This window comes from Mauremys reevesii, linkage group 9 (genome assembly GCF_016161935.1).
Source record: "Mauremys reevesii isolate NIE-2019 linkage group 9, ASM1616193v1, whole genome shotgun sequence".
NCBI lineage: Eukaryota > Metazoa > Chordata > Testudines > Geoemydidae > Mauremys > Mauremys reevesii.
The window spans coordinates 45,135,188-45,153,149 of NC_052631.1; the positions used below are offsets into that span (position 1 = coordinate 45,135,188).

General features: G+C 43.4%; 1 protein-coding gene across 3 annotated transcripts in view; it reads left to right on the plus strand.

Annotated features, from left to right (window-relative positions):
* PLEKHB2 (pleckstrin homology domain containing B2) overlaps window positions 1-17,515 on the plus strand; it is a 33,497-nt gene extending 15,982 nt beyond the window's left edge. For 2 of the 3 annotated variants that reach the window (XM_039488726.1, XM_039488727.1), the window contains exons 2-8: window positions 2,393-2,440; window positions 3,129-3,281; window positions 5,313-5,418; window positions 5,999-6,038; window positions 9,547-9,636; window positions 10,867-10,975; window positions 12,804-17,515. In XM_039488726.1, the coding sequence (XP_039344660.1) occupies window positions 2,404-2,440; window positions 3,129-3,281; window positions 5,313-5,418; window positions 5,999-6,038; window positions 9,547-9,636; window positions 10,867-10,975; window positions 12,804-12,940 (672 nt within the window). In that variant the 5' untranslated portion in view covers window positions 2,393-2,403 and the 3' untranslated portion in view covers window positions 12,941-17,515. The remainder of the gene's footprint in view (window positions 1-2,392; window positions 2,441-3,128; window positions 3,282-5,312; window positions 5,419-5,998; window positions 6,039-9,546; window positions 9,637-10,866; window positions 10,976-12,803) is intronic. The other variant, XM_039488728.1, reaches the window with a different exon arrangement.
* The last annotated feature ends 447 nt before the right edge of the window (window positions 17,516-17,962 follow it).

The window sequence follows — 17,962 nt, forward strand, 5'->3', positions numbered from 1 at the left end:
CCAGTTATTCTTCTGGCCTTCACAACATCCCCTGGCAACAAGTTCTACAGGTCGACACTCCATTGTGTGAAGAAGTACAGTAACTCCTCACTTTAAGTCATCCCAGCTAACATTGTTTTGTTGCTGATCAATTAGGGAACATGCTCATTTAAAGTTGTGCAATGCTCCACTCTTACGTTGTTTCGCTGCCTGCTTTCTCCACAGCTGGCAGCCTCCCTATGCCCCCCTCCCCAGCGCCTCCTGCCTGCCAGCAGGCCCTGCGGATCAGCGCATTTCCCCCTTCTCCCCCATCTCCTGCCCGTGGCAATCAGCTGGCTTGCGGCGTTTTGGGGGCAGGAGGGAGGGGGGAGGAGCGAGGACTTGGCGCGCAGGCTCCCCCTCCCTCCCCTGCCTCCCGAATGCTGCAAGCCAGCTGATTGCCCCGGGCAGGAGGGAGGAGCGAGGACTTGGCATGCGCCTCCCCCACCCCCATTCCCTGCCATCTGCCCACGGCAATCAGCTGGCTTGCGGCATTTAGAGGGGAGGGAAGGGAGGGGGGAGGAGCGAGGACGCAGTGTGGGAAGTAAAGTGGGAGGAGGTGGCGGGGAAGGGAAGAGGCAGGTCAAGGATGGGAGCTTGGAGGAAGGGGGGGAGTGGGTGGGCTGAGGGTGGAGCCCGCCCTGGTGCTTGCAGAGTAGGGGATGCTGCTGCTGCTGCGCAATGTGCTTCTCCTAGCCTACAGCACCTTCAGCCTCCTTGCCTGCCTCATCTCCAGTGCCAGTGGGCTGTGCCTGTGTAGGGTAAGGCGGGGGCACCTCCCAACTATAGTACAGTACCTGTATTAAATTGCTTGTTTAAAATGTATATAATGCCTTTTGTCTGGCAAAAAATTTTTTTCCCTGGAACCTAACCCCCCTATTTACGTTAATTCTTATGGGGAGATTGGATTCGCTTAACACTGTTTCACTTAAAGTCGCATTTTTCAGGAACATAACTACAACATTAAGTGAGGATTTACTGTACTTCCTTTTTTTGTTTTAAACCTGCTGTCTGTTAATCTCATTGGGCGATCCTTGTGTTATATGAAAGGATAAATAACGCTTCTTTATTCACTTTCTCCACAAAATTCATGGTTTTGTAGGCCTCTAACAGATCCACCCTCAGTCTCTTTTCTAAGATGAACAGTCCCAGTTTTTTAATCTTTCCTCGTATGGAAACTGTTCCAGAACCTTAATATCTTTAGTCGTCTTTCTCTATGCTTTTTCCAATTCGAATGTATTTCTTTTTTGAGATGGGGCAACCAGAACTTCTCGCAATATTCAAGGTTTGGGTGTACTGTGGCTTTATGGGTGTACAGTGGCAATATATTTTGTATCTTATTCTCTTTCCCTTTCCTAATAGTTCCTAGCATTGTTTTAACTTTTTTGACTGCTGCTGCACATTGAGTGGATGTGAGAGACCTATCCATGATGTGTCCAAGATCATTCTTGAGTAATAACAGCTAACGTACACCATCATTTTGTGTGTGTAGCTGGAATTACGTTTTTCAATTAGCATTATTTTGCACTTATTGAATTTCGTCTGCCTTTCTCTTGCCCAGTCTCCCAGTTTTGTGAGACCCCTTTGTAATTCTTCAGAGTCAGCTGTGGACTTAACTATCTTGAGTTATTTCTTATCGTCTGCAAACTTTGCTACCTGACTATTTACCCCTTTTCCCATATCATTTATAAATATATTGAAAAGCACTGGTCCCAGTACATATCTTTGGGGAGTCCCACTGTTTACTTCTGTCCACTGTGAAAACTGACCATTTATTCCTACCCTTTGTTTTCTATCTGTTAACCAGTTACTGGTCTGTGCAAGGATTTTCCCTCCTATCCCATGACTGCTTACTTATCTGATCACTCGTATACACATACTTGTTGAGCCCCTCAAAGAAATCTAATAGATTATGAGGCATGATTTCCCAGCCATGTGGACTCTTCTCCAACATATTGTGTTCATCGGTATGTCTGATAACATGACTTAGTAAAGAACAGAAATAGGTCACTACTAGTGAAAGTACCTCCTAACATCATAGGATGTTTTTCATTGCATTCACTAATAGTGTAAAAGTTTGTGGAATATTAACTGATCTTTACTGGGTATCTTCGCAGCTGCCAAAAGATGATCTGGAGAGTCTTCCTGTAACCCTTGCAGATCACTCTTAAATGGGTCAGACTATCCCAGCCATGTAGTTTTTCAACGGGCATGCATTTGAGGAAGGAGACACTCTCGGGCACACATCAGCTAGATGCACCAAGGTGTTACAGCTAGCCAGGATGCCTACAGATTCCTCTCCCTGATTGATTGTTGCAATGTATTGAAAATTATGGTTGTCTTTCTTTCCCTTTTTCTTCTTTTCTCACCCTAGAGTAAACGGAGATGGCATTTGTGAAGAGTGGATGGCTGCTTCGGCAAAGTGAGTGATGGGCTTTTTACCTATTTTCCCCAACAGACAGTTTGGCTGTGTGTATCGGTTTCTCTTATAGACCATCAGTGGGGGAAAATATATTTCTCTGTGTCCCATTTAAACAGTTCTACAAGGATGTTCTCAAGGATATTGGACCAAAAGAAATGGTCTATTTTGATAGCATCACCATCTGACCTTTTGGATTACAATAATGGGAACATAGGCATTTCTATAGCGGAGCACGCCTGGTTTGGTAGTCGTCTTCTGTAAGTAATGCTTTGTGGAAAAAAATAAAAACATAACCAAATGGATTATTATAAGTGGAGCTTGGAAAATTTACTGGACAACTACCAGCCTTTGCTTATTCACTTGGTCCCATGTAGTACTTGGTCACTAGCATGCTAGAATCCTGAAGCATTAGGTTGTTAGCTTAAAAAATCAACCTTGCAATCATAACACTAATCGTTAAATAAGAAATAACACATAAGGCCTAGCTATCATGTGCATTATTTGTTGTACACTGTTTGTCCCTTTGTTTTGAAGTTGAGCTTTCCTGATGCACAATGAATTAGCAATTAGCTGTTGGACCCTCAGAATACCTTGTTCCAAGGGTCAAATTGGAAAGCTGCTTTGGCCATATTAGTCGCGAGCTTTTTCCAGTCAGTGCCCCCAGAAGTGACTTTCTCCATTCTTTTAGGCACTATTTTACGTCGTTGGAAGAAGAATTGGTTTGACCTATGGTCTGATGGCCATTTGCTATTCTATGACGATCAGCAGCGGCATGACATAGAGGATAAAGTCCACATGCGAGTGCACTGCATCAACATCAGAGTGGGAAATGAATGCCGAGGTAGAACATGTGCTTTTTGATTTTTAAAATTTCTTTCCTGATTCCATACCTGTAAACGAATAAAGGGAGTGGCTTCTCACGGCATTGTATCATGTGGTAGATCATCTTGACATTTGCCACAATTCACGTATAAAACACTACTCGAGTGATGATGAACTTGTGGTATATGACACTGATTCTGCTGGCGTATACTCTGAGTAAAGGGCTGCACTATAGCAGAAGCAGCAAAGAATCCTGTGGCACCTTATAGACTAACAGACGTTTTGGAGCATGAGCTTTCGTGGGTGAATACCCACTTCGTCGGATGCATCTGACTAAGTGGGTATTCACCCATGAAAGCTCATGCTCCAATATATCTGTTAGTCTATAAGGTGCCACAGGATTCTTTGCTGCTTTTACAGATCCAGACTAACACGGCTACCCCTCTGATACTTGACTATAGCAGAAGTGAATTGGGGATATGGATAGCAGACTGCTGATGCACCTGATGTCATGCGCTTCTGATGGACATTGTGGAGTTGGCACTGTCCAGAGGCTTGGGAGGAGAAAAGAGAAGTAGAGGGATGGCCCCATCCAAGTACTAGCAAGCTCATTTCTAGCACCCCCCACTTTTTTTGAGACTTGTTCACTTGATACTTGATTGACCAGAAGGACACCAGCGGTAGAGTGTATTTATTTGGTAAAGAAACACCCTTTCAGTTGGCACAATCCAGCAAGGAATACACACACAGCAGTGACAGGTAATGTTCAGGCTGGTGCTCTCCACGGTGTCCTGGGGAGGCTGCAGCTCCTTTTGTTCTGCATTCTGTCCTGCCATTGTGTTCAATGTGCAGCCAGCACACAGGGAACAAGGCTGGCCTTTGCTTATGCAGAGCCCTGTGCATGGGGCCTTATCCAGCTGTCTCCTTGCCTGTAAATGGGATTATAGCGCCCTGACTAGTGATTTGGAATGTGGACTCCTGGCTGACTCAGCTCCTTTGTGGCTGTATTAGGCAATACAGGGCTAAGACCTCCAGTTGAGAAGGATCAGGTTGATTAGCAATCCACTCCCATGAATATGTTTCCCCAGATTTTAGCATGACCTTCCCTGGTAGGCAGCAAGGCTGGCATGTCTTTCTTGTTGAGGAGAGGATATACTCACTGAACTAGTGTGCTCTTAGCACATCATTACTCTCTAACACTGGTGTTCTGCTTGGTCTAGTAACAGGTAAGTGATTCTTCATCATTGCAGCTTTTTAAATTCAAGATGTGTGTTTGTTTTAAAACTGGTTGAGGCTTCAAGTTGCAAATGGCTTCATGGTCTGAAAAACTGTTGCATCTCTCCTAAAGCACAAAATTGCTGGAGTCTCCTGAGCTGATGCCATATGTGCAGGCAGCTTCTGATTTCAGGTAGGAGAGAGCTTGAAGAAGTTTAATCTGTGTTTGCCTGTATTTTATTTCTTTTACCCACTTGGACAAGATGGATTTGTGCATGCAGTTTTGTCTCTAACAGAACCTTTAGCCTAACATTTTATATACAGTAACAACGAAATCCAAGCTGGTAGGCCGGAGTCCTTCCCTAAGAGGCTTTCGACTGACAGCCAGTCTAAGCTGTAGTAACTGTCTCCTGTCCTGATGGAGCCCCTACCCTAGGGATATGTCTACACTGTGATTGGCCTGGGTTAGCTGACTCGGGCTTGCAGGGCTCAGGCTGTGGAGCTATAAAATTGTGGTCTAGACATTTGGGCTTGGGCTCTGAGACCCCATGAGAGGGATCCCGGGTGCCAGCCTGGGCCCAAATGTCTACATCACAATTTTTTAGCCCCACAGTCCAAGTCAGTTGACCCAGGCCACCCGCAGCTATGCTGTTGGTCTTTTATCGCAGTGTATGTGTGCCGTAGGAGACCAAAACCTGTATAACTCAAGCTCATTGCTTTATTCAAACCTGACCAGAAGGACTGAGACAATGAGAATTAATTAGAATCTTCAAGAAGTTAAAGATTTTGTTTTCCAAAATATTAAATGGAAATCTTTTGCTTTCTTTTTCTGGAGTAGATTTCCAGCCCCCAGAGGGGAAGCCAAGAGACTGTTTGCTGCAGATTGTTTGTCGGGATGGGAAAACAATCAACCTCTGTGCAGAGAGTGCAGATGACTGCTTGTGAGTTTCCAAAGAATGTTGTTTAATATGCTGTACTTAGCTCTTTGTAGCCCAAGAATGGGCCCCAAATATTCTGGAATTCCTCAAGGTAGCTGCATACTGGCGAATGCTGAGAGGAAGAATGTTCCTTTGATATGGGCTCTTGTCCACCTTCTTTTTAGGTTACACCTTGGCACAAGGGATAGTGGGGACACATCTGTGTCCTTCCCTCCCTCCACTCCAAATTGTTATTTTAGTAGTGATGCCCCGTCCTCCGTGTGGCTGCAGGTCTCCTGCGTCTTAATGCCTGGCTCTTTGTTGTCCTTCTTTGTATTCAAACAACAAGGAGCCCCAAAACAGCACGTTACTCCTGCCATAGCTTATGGACTGTACAGAGGAATTAATACCTCCTTCCTGCAATCCCTCTGTGCATATGTCCTACCTTAACTTTAGGCTACCTTCACCCACAGCAACTTTGAAATACATTTTCCACCATATCACTTGGCTCCTGCTGTACATTTTAATGGCAAACTATATTTTGTTCAGAACCTTACAAGAAATGTGGAGTATCTCTTTATCCATTAAATAATGTTTCTTGCAGGGCATGGAAAATTGCTCTCCAGGATGCTAGAACAAATGCAGTAAGTACTGTGAATGTTTCCATAGTGATGGAGTAGGGAGGGACTGTGTGTGAGTGGCAGTCAGTGGCCTAGCAATTTTCCTTCACACTGTCTTCAAGAACCCATTTGAATTATTGTGCTTTATCCCACGTTGCCTGGGCCAGAAAGGAGTATATGAGCATCATGGATCTGGTGCCCACAACTTTGGTAGAAGGAGGTTTTGTGTCCGTGCATACTAGATAAAGGCAAAGAGTGATCTTTTGGAGTGCCGCAGCTACTGTGCTGTAAGGCTCATTGAAGGAGGAGTCTCAGAAAGCATTGTTATGGGGAAAAGGCTGATCTGTAGACAAAGAATGAGCATCGATCGGGACTGTGGGCACTCATGAATTCTTTTGTAGTTGAAAAAGATACACTTTGGCTGTCTCAAGCTCTCGCTACCTATTGGGATCAGGTCCATCTAGATGTGGGTAGTCCACAGGGAAGCCAGATGATGGTGGGGTGTGTGTATGTGTAGAGAAGCCTCTAGCTGAAATGAGTGGCATCCACATTTATGTAGATATTACACAGTTGCTAGACTCACTTGTAGAAGATGCAAAATCTGCCTTTGCAAGCTGCTTTATGTAGTTCTGTGGAACTCATACTGTATAGAACTAACTTCAGAAACTTGGGCTTCAGCAAAAATGGTTCATGCATGTATTCAAACTGGATAACTGCATGCTGAAATGCATAGTTTGTGTTTTGCAGTTAACATTGTATGTGTCTTTTGAGTCAAATGTTCTATCTCGTATCTAAATACTGCCACCGTAAACTTCCTGGAAAACGGAATAAAAACCCTTTTGTTGGTACCTTAAGCTTCGTTCTAATGAAAAATGGCTTATTCACTCCCTCATCTGTAAATACAGATCTTTGCTCAGTTGTAAACCCTTGCATCTTGTGGCATTTGCTCTGCTGGAAGGCCTAGCCATCCTACTTCTGCCATTGACTCACTTTTTTTTGCCTTTCTTTGAGGCTGGCTCATAGAGCACTTTCTGGCAATAGCTTTCCCCAAATTGGAAAAGAGCAATATAAAGGGGATATGTGCACTGCAGCTGGGAGGTGCGATTCCCAGCATTAGTAGGCAGACCTGGGCTATCTCAGCTCAAGCTAGCACACTAAAAATAACAATGTGGACATTACTGCACAGGTGGTGGCATGGGCTAGCCACCCGAGGACAGACTTGAGGGGCTGGGTGGGCTTGTAATGGGGTGGTGAGCCTAAGCTGCTGCTAATTTGGCAACATCCGTGTTGCTGTTTTTAGCACCCTTGTTCAAGCTGAGCTGGTACAAGTTTTGTCTATCCCTGCGTTAAGCACACATTTCAGCTGCAAGGTAGATATATCCTTAGATACCAGGTCTCTGAAATACTTAAATTAAATTGTGAAATAATGACCACTGCATCCAAAGGCTTATTTCATAGTCCTGGCACCCACGTTGCCACAATAGCTGCTACATCCTATCATGTCACACAATTTGTATTTTTGGATACCTAAAATAATATTTGTAGTGTGGCAGACGTGCTATTTTCTTGTACCAAGTAACTGGTTTACAGTGCAGAATGCCACATTATGCTGCATCGTGGTGTTAAACAGAGGGCAAAGGAATGAACCTGTGAAAACCAGAGAGGGTGCAGAACTCCTGTTTTACCCTTGAATCAGTGTCATTGCACATAGAATTCAAAAATATAGGGAGTTTTGTAAACATTCAGTAACCTCGATGCTGAAGCTAACTGGTAGCCATCAGCGTTGCAAATTATGCCCTAACTAACGTCTTGGGCTATGTCTACCCTTATGGTGGTATGTGGAGTACATACACTGCACGCTCCCCTAGCATGGGTATAAATAGCAGTGTAGATGCTGAGGCACTACTTTGGCAAGTAAAGACATGACAGAACCTTGAGTTATGTTCCCTGTGTGGCTCTCTACATGCCCAAGCAGTGCCTCCCATATCGACACTGCTATTTTTAGCAATGTAGTAGTGTCCCACTGCTGGAGCCTTTCTGCACTGCAGTGAAAGACTTGAGCAGGGGGATAAGACTCCTGCAGCTCCCTGCTGCTAGAGCCTTTCACTGCTAATGGTAGCTACGCACTGCAGTGTGGACACAGCCAGTTTGCACTGCAGTGTGATGCTACATATATACTACAAACTGCCATGAGTGTAGATGAGGCCTTAGAGAGTGACCTTCAGATGCTATTTATTGTTAAGCCTCTAGGATAAGATTTCAAATAAAAAAGAAGTTGAAGTATTCAAAGTCCATCTGCAGGCATCTCAGTGATCATACTTTCAAAAGTGCTGAGTATCCAGCAGCACCCACTGACTTCAGTAGGGATGGCTGGGTGCTTCCCAATTCTGACAGTTGGGTCACTTAGGCTCTGATCCTGCAAACTCTCACATACCTGAGTAGTCCCATGAGTTCAATGGAAGTCCTTGTGTGTATAAATCTACTTGTGTGTGTTTGTTTGCAGGAGGAAGGGAGAGAATATTTTTATTATGGGAGCATTACAGATATCAAGCTAGCCTTTTTCTTATGGAAAACCTCTGGTTGAATAGGAGCAGCATTGTGCATTGCCGCAACAAGGGGAAAACACCCAAGGCCATTCTGAAACATAAACAAACCACTGGAAATCTGCAGTGGTTATTGTGAGAGTTACTTCCCCGCCCCTCCTCACTGCCTTTAGAAGGGACACAGATTCAGCAGAGGGTGCTTCTAAAAATAGCTGCAGTGTAATGTTTTAAATTGTGTGTGTTTCTACAAACAGCTGAAGGAAGGGGACTTTTAAATATAGATCTGCTATTTTCTGGTCCTTGTCTTATTTGTAGGCAAAGTACGTGGGTTGCTGAGACGCTTAAGTCACTGGTATGAAATGTTTGGGTGCAGCTGTGATCTTTACCTTTGATCCTTATAGGCTAACATCTGTACTCAGTTGCTCTGTATAATTCCGTTGAGCTCAGTGGAATTACTCCAGAGCAACTGAAAGCAGAATATATGAACTTGTATGAGAAGAATACTCCTTCCCCACCTACAAATTAATCAATTTAACCTGAACAAGAAAACAATAACCTATCAGTTGAAAACATTAAGGTAAGGGGTATAAAATGAGTTAGAGGGAAAAAAATAGTTGATTCAAGCAGCTGATCTGCATTGCTGGCTCCTACCTGGCCATCTGGCTGAAGCTTTGCTCCTATTCAGTCTCCTGCTGCGGCATTATGTGATGCACTCTCACCTCTTTCTTCCTGCTGTGGATCACCCCATGAAGTTATATAGAAAACCTTACAAGCTTGGTGTCTGTACTGTGTGCTACTGTAATAAAGCTCCTCATTTAAAGCATAGGCATGGTGTAGTGATAGTGACACTTGTCAGTAATAAATATACTCAGGAATTCTAGGAACACTTCAGTTTACTATTGGGTTACTTGTATGTTTAGTCCATATTCTAGTCTGTTCTCTTGTATGTAAAGAAGTGAATAACTGCTGTCTACTTTGTTAATGTTTAGGGCTATGTTGGTTCTGAAGTGATGTACGATCAGACTGCAATTTCCTCAGCTCCTCCCCCATACACAGCGTACGCTACCCCATCACCTGAGGTAGGGGTGTAATAAGTAAGCATAAAATAAGTGTGAAAGACTGTATTGAACACTCCGACTCTGTACCTTGGAAATGCTATTGGTTTGACTTAAACATAGTTTATTTTTAAATGGAAAAAGCTCAAGATTTTAAAAATGAGTAGTGGTTTAGGGTGCCCAGCTTGAGGCACCTTTAAAGGGTCTTGACTTCTGAGTGGTTGCTCAGCACTTCTGAAAATCAGACCCCTTTAAGGTGTCTCAGATTGGGCAGAGAAAAATGGAGGCACGCCAAAATCACTAGTCACTTTTGCAAATCTTGGCCATACGTCCTTAATTTTGGGTTTTCACCCTTAATACAAGGAGATGCAATAATTTTTTGGAAGGTTTTGACAATATATCTGCACATCCAGGATAAAAATTCTATTTTATAAATGACGCTGACATTTGTAAAACAGCTAGGGACTTTGTGTCCGGGATTTCATAGTAACTCAGATAACTATAGTTCCCAAACGTGTGTGTATGTATATGTATGTATGTATATGTATGTATGTGTGTGTGTATATGTGTGTGTATATAATATATAAAAAAAAAAAACTAGATGTAGATTCTGTTTTCCTGGGGGTTAGGATGGGGCAGCAATTGGACCAAAATATTTGCTGATCTCAGTATGTTCTGACTTATACTACACAATATTACTTAAATACTGGTCCTTTTCTGTGTTCCTGATTGGGCTTTGGAACAGAACAACCAGTCTCTTGTTTATAAATAGTTTTGATTGTGAACAGCAGTCACAGTGAGCAATATGCTTCATTCCTGTAGATTAGTGAAAAGACTGCTGCTGAAGAGGTGTGGCCATAGGGCGTTTATCATGAGGGATCAGGGATGTTAACATGACATTACTGGTCCTATCTTGTCAACTGCTGAATGGCTGTGCCTTTCTAGCATATCACAAGACAGGATTATATAGAAGCCATGGCCAGCCACACTCATGTGTAGTAAGTGACAGCATTATTATAGTTCTACAATGGCTAAACTTGGTAGTGCAAGAACTGAAGATGTTAACTTGCAAAATACTGTGGTTAACTATATGGGAATGTCTCCCACGCCCATTTCACAGCACAGTGCTGCCTTCCACATAGTAGATTTTGATTATCCCTAAACTGCACCAGCAATGGGGTGGGAGAGCTAAGCACTTTAAACAAATCCAAAAGATGCGAAACATCTTCTAATAGATACATTTAATTTCCCCAGGTTTATGGCTACGAGCAGTACAATGGTGTATATCCCCCTCCTGGTCCTCAAGTCATCTATGCCTCTAATGGACAAGCCTATGCTGTTCCTTATCAGTATCCATACCAAGGTAATGAATACTAACTCCTTCCTCCGGCTTGGGTCATACGCTTTCTAAACAAGACACTGTGAAGTGATATCTTTCCTATTGAATATTGCCATCACTCTTGATGCTGAATGTAGCGGTAGGTGGTTTTTAGAAGGAACCCCTCTGTTGTTTGCCCTAACCACTGGACTAACCTTTCCCTTTTGAGAGGAAGGAGGTAATTATCACTAGACAGAGTCAGGAAGTGAAGAATTCTGTGTTCAGTTGAAGCCATTCTGGGGATTTAGCAAGAGACTGTACTGACTCAAGATGGAAATTGTCCAACAGATTTGGCTTAACACATCTATGTGCCCAGAACAGTCTATGGGAACATAATTTTCCCCTTCGACTTCAGTGGGTTTTTTACCAAGCCCTTAAAGACCACAAGCAGTCAGGACCTTAGTTCTAAGTCACTCAACCACCCCCTCTTGCACATAGTGCCCTCTGGCACCGTGCTTGGCCCTTGGTTTAGTACAGACTCTGAGAGAGAAGGTCTCGCTTAGTGAATTGCTCTGAGCACTTCCTGCTGCATCTAGGTTTTCCCTAGAGAGTTCTTCTTCCAAGTGCCAACCTACAGGAAGACTGAGGAGTTGCAGGGGCTGCGGGGGTGACTTCTAAGTAACTGGAGACTTTATCCAATGCAGAGATGTGTTGGCTTTGGATATAGTAATAGACCTTTGCTCTTATATATGGCACTTGATCTGAAGATCTCAAAATACAAACATACACGAATTAAGCCCACAACACTCTCTTTTTTTGAGGTTGGGAATTTTATCTCCATCTTGAATATTGAGAAACTGAGGCACAGAGATTAAGTAACTCATTCAAGGCCATACAAGGAATGTGTGGCAGATCCAGGAATAGAACCTACGTCTCTGGTTGCCTAGCCCTATGGCAGAGGCGGGCAAACTTTTGGCCTGAGGGCCACATAGGGTTTTGGAAATTGTATGGAGAGCCAGTTAGGAGAAGCTGTGCCTCCCCAAACAGCCAGGCATGGCCCGGCCTGGCCCCATCCGACACCCCTCTTCTCCCCGTTTCTCACCCCTGACGCCTCCCCCCCCAGACTCTGCCCATCCACCCCCCTGCTCCCTGTCCCCTGACTGCCCTCAGCGCCCCCTGCTCCCATTCAACCCCTGTTCCCTGTCCCCTGACTGCACCGACCCCTATCCACACCCCCAGCCCCTAACCACCACCCCGAACTCCCTCTATCCAACCCCCCCGTCCCCTTACTGCGCTGCCTGGAGCACCAGTGGCTGGCAGTGCTACAGCTGTGCTGTCCGGCTGGAGCCAGCCACGCCACTGTGCAGCACAGAGCACCGGGTCAGGCTGGGCTCTGCAGCTGCGCTGCCCCAGGAGCTCACAGCCCTGCCACCCAGAGCATTGCGTGGACGGGAGAGCGAGCGAGCTGAGGCTGCGGGGGAAGGGGAGCAGCGGGGGAGGGGCTGGGGGCTAGCCTCCCAGGCCAGGAGCTCAGGGGCCGGGTAGGAGGGTCCCACGGGCTGAATGTGGCCCGCGGGCCATAGTTTGCCCACCTCTGCCCTCTGGGCTAGCCATAGGATATACTTCTCTCGTTCTGTGATGTTGGGGAAAGCTGCTGTCTGTACTCTGTCCTAGCAGGATCAAGAATTGGCATCAGCACCCAGCTCCGAGGGGAGTTGATTTTTACCGTACCCACTGCGAGAAAAGATATTGTTACAGTGTTCAAGTATATGGGGTGGGAGAGAGTGGGTGAATGCCTAGGCTTTTCAAGCCTGCATCTAAATCAAAACATATTACAAACTCTCTTCCTAACCAAACTGTTACTACTTTCTAGGACCTTATGGCCAGCCCCCTGCAAATCATGTCATCATTCGAGAACGTTACCGTGACAATGATGGAGACCTTGCACTGGGCATGCTCGCTGGAGCAGCGACTGGAATGGCCCTGGGATCACTGTTCTGGGTCTTCTAGATTCCCTGGGATCTTTTGTCTTTGTAGCTCCAAAAAACCTTTATTTATTCTTCCTGTGCAATAATATATTTTGCAAAGTACTGTTTACTGTAAAGGTTTTTAATAAGACAAATGCAGGAATACCTTTTTTAGTAGTGACATCTTAATTATAATTAACCCACTTTTACCTATCCCAAGGCGAAGGTTTAAAGGCACCATTTAATTGAAATATGGTTAAAGATGCACTTCAGAATTTCAAGAGAGCTTTTTTTATGAAGTTTGGCTATCTGACTGACATTTATATTCTGCTCATTGATCAGTGATCAGCGTTAGTACCAATGTACTATTATAAGCAAAGGGTTAAGGGCTGTCATTTGTCACCAGTCTTAAGAACACACTGTTAACCATTTGTTCTGGAGTCTTTATGTTATTTCTAAGCCTTGAATGGTCTAGCAGCTGGACTAACTAACGCTAGCATGTTACAGTGCAGTAGCAGCCAAGTGTATCGAAGTCAGGTATTCAGGGAATTTATGCTATTGACGTCACAAAACACTCCTGAAGACAGACAGACACACATGCAGGATTCTGTTAATTGTCCCCCTAGGGCGATCTCCACTTTTCAGTAGCTGGCACTGAATTTTCGTAAACTAATGTGTAAATGTGGAGGGTTATTACAATACATAGGCAGTGGAGTTAGCATACCCACTTCCCAAACCCATTTTACAAGACAAAATCCTCACCAAGGAGATCGGTACGGTGAGGAAATGCTCCTTAATTCCTTCTCTGTTATAAGAAATTTGAATGATTTCAGTACTTGTAAAGCGAGAGAAACATCTGTTACCAATACAAGCCTTTTCTTAACCTAGTCCGCAAGACTCTAAGCAGTTGGGTCTCAGACTTTAATAGCAGGGTAATGATATAGGATGGGGAGATTCTGGGATCTGAGCAGAGGTTATTTCCCCATGCCCAGTCACAAATACATTGGTAGGGAAGGGGCTGTTGTGTGCAAGGTCCTGCACCTGTGCTCGGCTCTTGTCACTGCTCTTTGTACCATGTCCAGAGAAGACCGCTGATCACATTCATCCTTGCAGTGCTGGACCTGGCAGTACCCCTAGGTGTGTGTTAAAAGGGTAAGCTGGAGTTGGTTTGAGGAGGGGACCATGGATGAATAGGAAAAGGAGGAGCAGACAGAAAACAGATTGAGAGAAAAGGAAAATGGGAAAAACTCTAGTGGACCTTGTATTCAGGCTATGCCATGTTTTATGGTACGGGCCAGTGTGTCACAGATGAGATGTAGATCCGCTTTCCCTGTCGGTTACTTTACCATCCCATCAGTTCCCCATAGCAAGGTCTTGCCTGGTGGTGGGTATATGGATGCTGTGATGTCTGGGGAGGTTGTGTGTATATAAAACCCAATCTCTGACCGTGACCATTAGCTCACCATTAAAGGAATTCTCTTCCTGTCACACTTCCCATTTAAGAAACACCCCAAGGAGCTGTTCCCTTCTTTGATTGGTTCACTACTGCTGAGTGGTTTCTCATTCCTGACCAGTTGCAGAGTCTTGTTTTATAATACAAACTGAGCTGTACTGGGCATGGTGGAGGAACCAATGAGCAGACATGTACATGCTTTCTTATTGGGGGAAAAGGTGTAGGGTGCCTAAGCTTTGATCTTTGTAGAAAGTTGTCTTATTTTTATACTTCTGCTATTTTTGAGCTTCCTATAACGATGCTGTCTTAATATTTTGAGCCATTTGCCTCTTTAAGCTTTCAGTTGGAAGTTGATTAAAATCCTCAAGGTGTGGAAGCCAGAGTATGTGAGGGAAGATGAAAGTAGATGGGATCTAGCAGCCATATTAGTTTTGATGAGAAGGAATAAACTTGTCTTAACCTAAAGCTGTATAGTCTGTCTGGGTTATGCTGTACAACCAATATGGGACTCTTCAACACTTGGGGAAGTTTGGTTAACAGCCAGTGAGAGAGCAAAATTTTTGGGACTGTGTTGGGGTCAGCTGTCATAAATGGACACATTTTAAAATCCACTGAAAATAAATGTTCTAATGAGAGTGATATTACCTTGGACATATTGCTAATTATGGACCTGAACCAAAGCCTACTGGAATCAATGTCCTTCGGTGAACTTCAGGGGGCTTTGGAGCAGACTGTATTTTACTAATTCTACCCTTCTGTGCATGCAATGGCTCCTAGTGAACTCAGCAGGCACTGCACATGTTCATCCAAGAAAGTGTGTTTATAAGAACATGTGTTGTGCAGAAACAACACCTGGCATTTCAAAAGAGGAATAAGCCTATTAAAAAGAATACATTTCCCATAAGGGAAACTGGCCCATGCACTAATCCAAAATATTTGAAATGAATCACTGAATCCTCTCTGAGCCCAGTCCTGCAGTGTGTTCAGTATCTTGATGTTCATGACAGATGAGGGTGCTAAGCTGTTCCCAGGTAAATGAATATTTGTTAATATTCCAAGACTTGATGTTACCATGGAACTGGTTGTATCACCGTAGTACAGAACCCTATTTGGAGCTCTCCAATCTGACTAGCTGTATAGAACACCCATAGATCATCTATTCCTATGCTATTTTGTGTGTAACATGAAGAAAATAAAAACAGCTACATATAACTCCAACTTTTATGTGTGTGGTTTGTTAGATTGTAATGGTGGTGAAAGCAAAGCACACAATAGATCAATCTAGTAACTTAGCAGTTACTTCTACATTTTTGCAGGGACTGTTGACCGCAGCATGGGAGTTCTGTGTCTTGTGTTGAAAGCACAAAATTGTATCTAAGTCCCTGATTGTAGCAATAAAACCCATAAGGAAAAGGAACTCCTGCTGTTAGAATTTTCATGTGTACAGTTTAGTTAAAGTTTAAACTGTTTTTTTTTAAGACACTGATTTCTTTCATTATGAACTTTCAAATAAAAAAGCAAGATGCTCAAACTAAAAAACCCAGACATTACAGAGTAATACTTTAAAAAGGAAAATCCTTAAAGAAAAGCTGAAGGGTCCAATTGGCTTCTGTTATGGTAGACTGCTTTCAAACAAAATCTTGGCAGCTGCTTGTACTAATTAATCTAATAGCATTTGTTTATAGCTGTTAAGCACACATATTGAACTATATTGCAGCATATAATCAAGATATTGGTTCCTTTGGTGCTGGGAATCAGAACTTTACAGGCTTCCTGTTTATGATGGAAGATCCAGACAAAGTAACATTGAGCAGTTAAGCAGAGATGTGATGCTTCAGATAGAGAAGGCTTTGGTGGATAGCCACCTCAACTTCCTCACAGTTAATAATGACATGGACCATATATAGCAGCCCATAAATCCACTTCCCTGAAACACTGGCTTGCATCTAATTCCTCAGGATTAAAGTAACAGCTTTATTGTATTGTCTGAGTGGCTACATGGTAATGGGCTTTTCCTCCACCACCACCAACTCAGATGTGCTGAGCAGCTGCAGTTTCCATGGTCCCTAACGGAAACTGCAGGAGCTTGGCACCCATGAAAGTCTGCTCATTAACGAGCAACTTTGCTTTGTTTCAGAAAAGCTTAATAGGACAGCAGCAGTGATGATGATCTAGTTTGGCTTTGAATTTTCAAAGCTGTCTGAAAACTTGGTCCTAAACAGACACTTCCTTCTGAATCGTGGTAAATCACTTAAGCACATGCCGTGGTGAACCAGGGTGTGATATTAGATCTATGTAGATCTATTGGAGCTATACAGGTGCTACCATTCCATTGACTTTTTTCAGAGTAAGATACTACACTAGGGTGGCAGAATTGGGTCCATAGTGACTAATGTATGTTCAGCTTAAACTAAAACATTCACAGAGACCTTGAGCCTATGTTGTCAAATGAAACGTGATTTCTTTGTTTTGGTTTTTGGAGCTGTGCCCAACTTGAGAAACATAAGAGGCCTGATTTTGAGGGAAAATGGATATTTGCCACTTTAAGATATCTCAAGTGGGGCTCCCAAAATCACTATTGAAAATTTAGACTATAGGCATTTTGTTATATTTAAAAAAAAAAAAGTTCTGAAAGCCAGTGTGTCAGTGAGCTGCTAGAGGTGTATGTGCCTGAGAGCTGGGGATTAGAATTATTATGGGAAGCGCAATAGCATTGTCTGGTTTGTTTTCTTTTTTGGGAAGACGCCATTTCCTTTGTTGTGGAGTGTATTCTAACCAGCACCTAGCAGGATCTGGCTTCCAAAACCATGGCACAGAACGGTCAGCTTTTTGTTGGGTCTTCACTTCTAGCACCACCTAGCAAAGTTCAACAAGGAAGCAAAAAGGAAATTTGACCAATATGTTTCTCAAGCACGTGTCTGGTTTACCCCCTCCCCCCTAAAAAATGTAGAGCACATGATATGGATGATACAGAAACGACACATAAGACAATATATAGATAATATAGGCTAGCATCAACATAAATTTTCATTCTAAGGTGCTTTAGTGTTCTTACCCGATGCTCTGTATCTACTGTTGTCCTTTCCCTTATATCCCGTTCTCTCACTATGCAGTTCTAAATTTATAGTGAAAATTCTTATCAATAAAATGCTTATTAAACTGCAAGCTCATCTTTGTTTTGCTTTTTTTCTCTTTAATAAGTCTCTTGTTCCAGTAGCTTGTAAGTAGGTGTACACTTACAGACGTGTCCAGCTTGTACAAAACCATGTTTCACTTTACAGGGAGGTCCATGGTGGGAATACTGGAATTCTCTGCATATACAAACTTTGCAGAGCAATTATCAGTGATGTTTTGCTTTGTTCTGCAGAAAAAAGAACTGCAGCCTGTGAGGTTAGCCTTCGATTCACCTTTGTTTTGATTTGTATACTTCAGGCTGAAAGCATCAGTCTCTAGTCTCAGTTACATCTAGAGCAACTCCTATGAAATGAGTGAAGTAACTCTGCATGTACATAAGGATACCTGAGGCTGGAGTCGGGTGCAAATAATCACATTTCCTTATTCCCTGAATTTTTTTTTTAACAGAGTTGAATGCATCAGCTCACTACTCTTTTA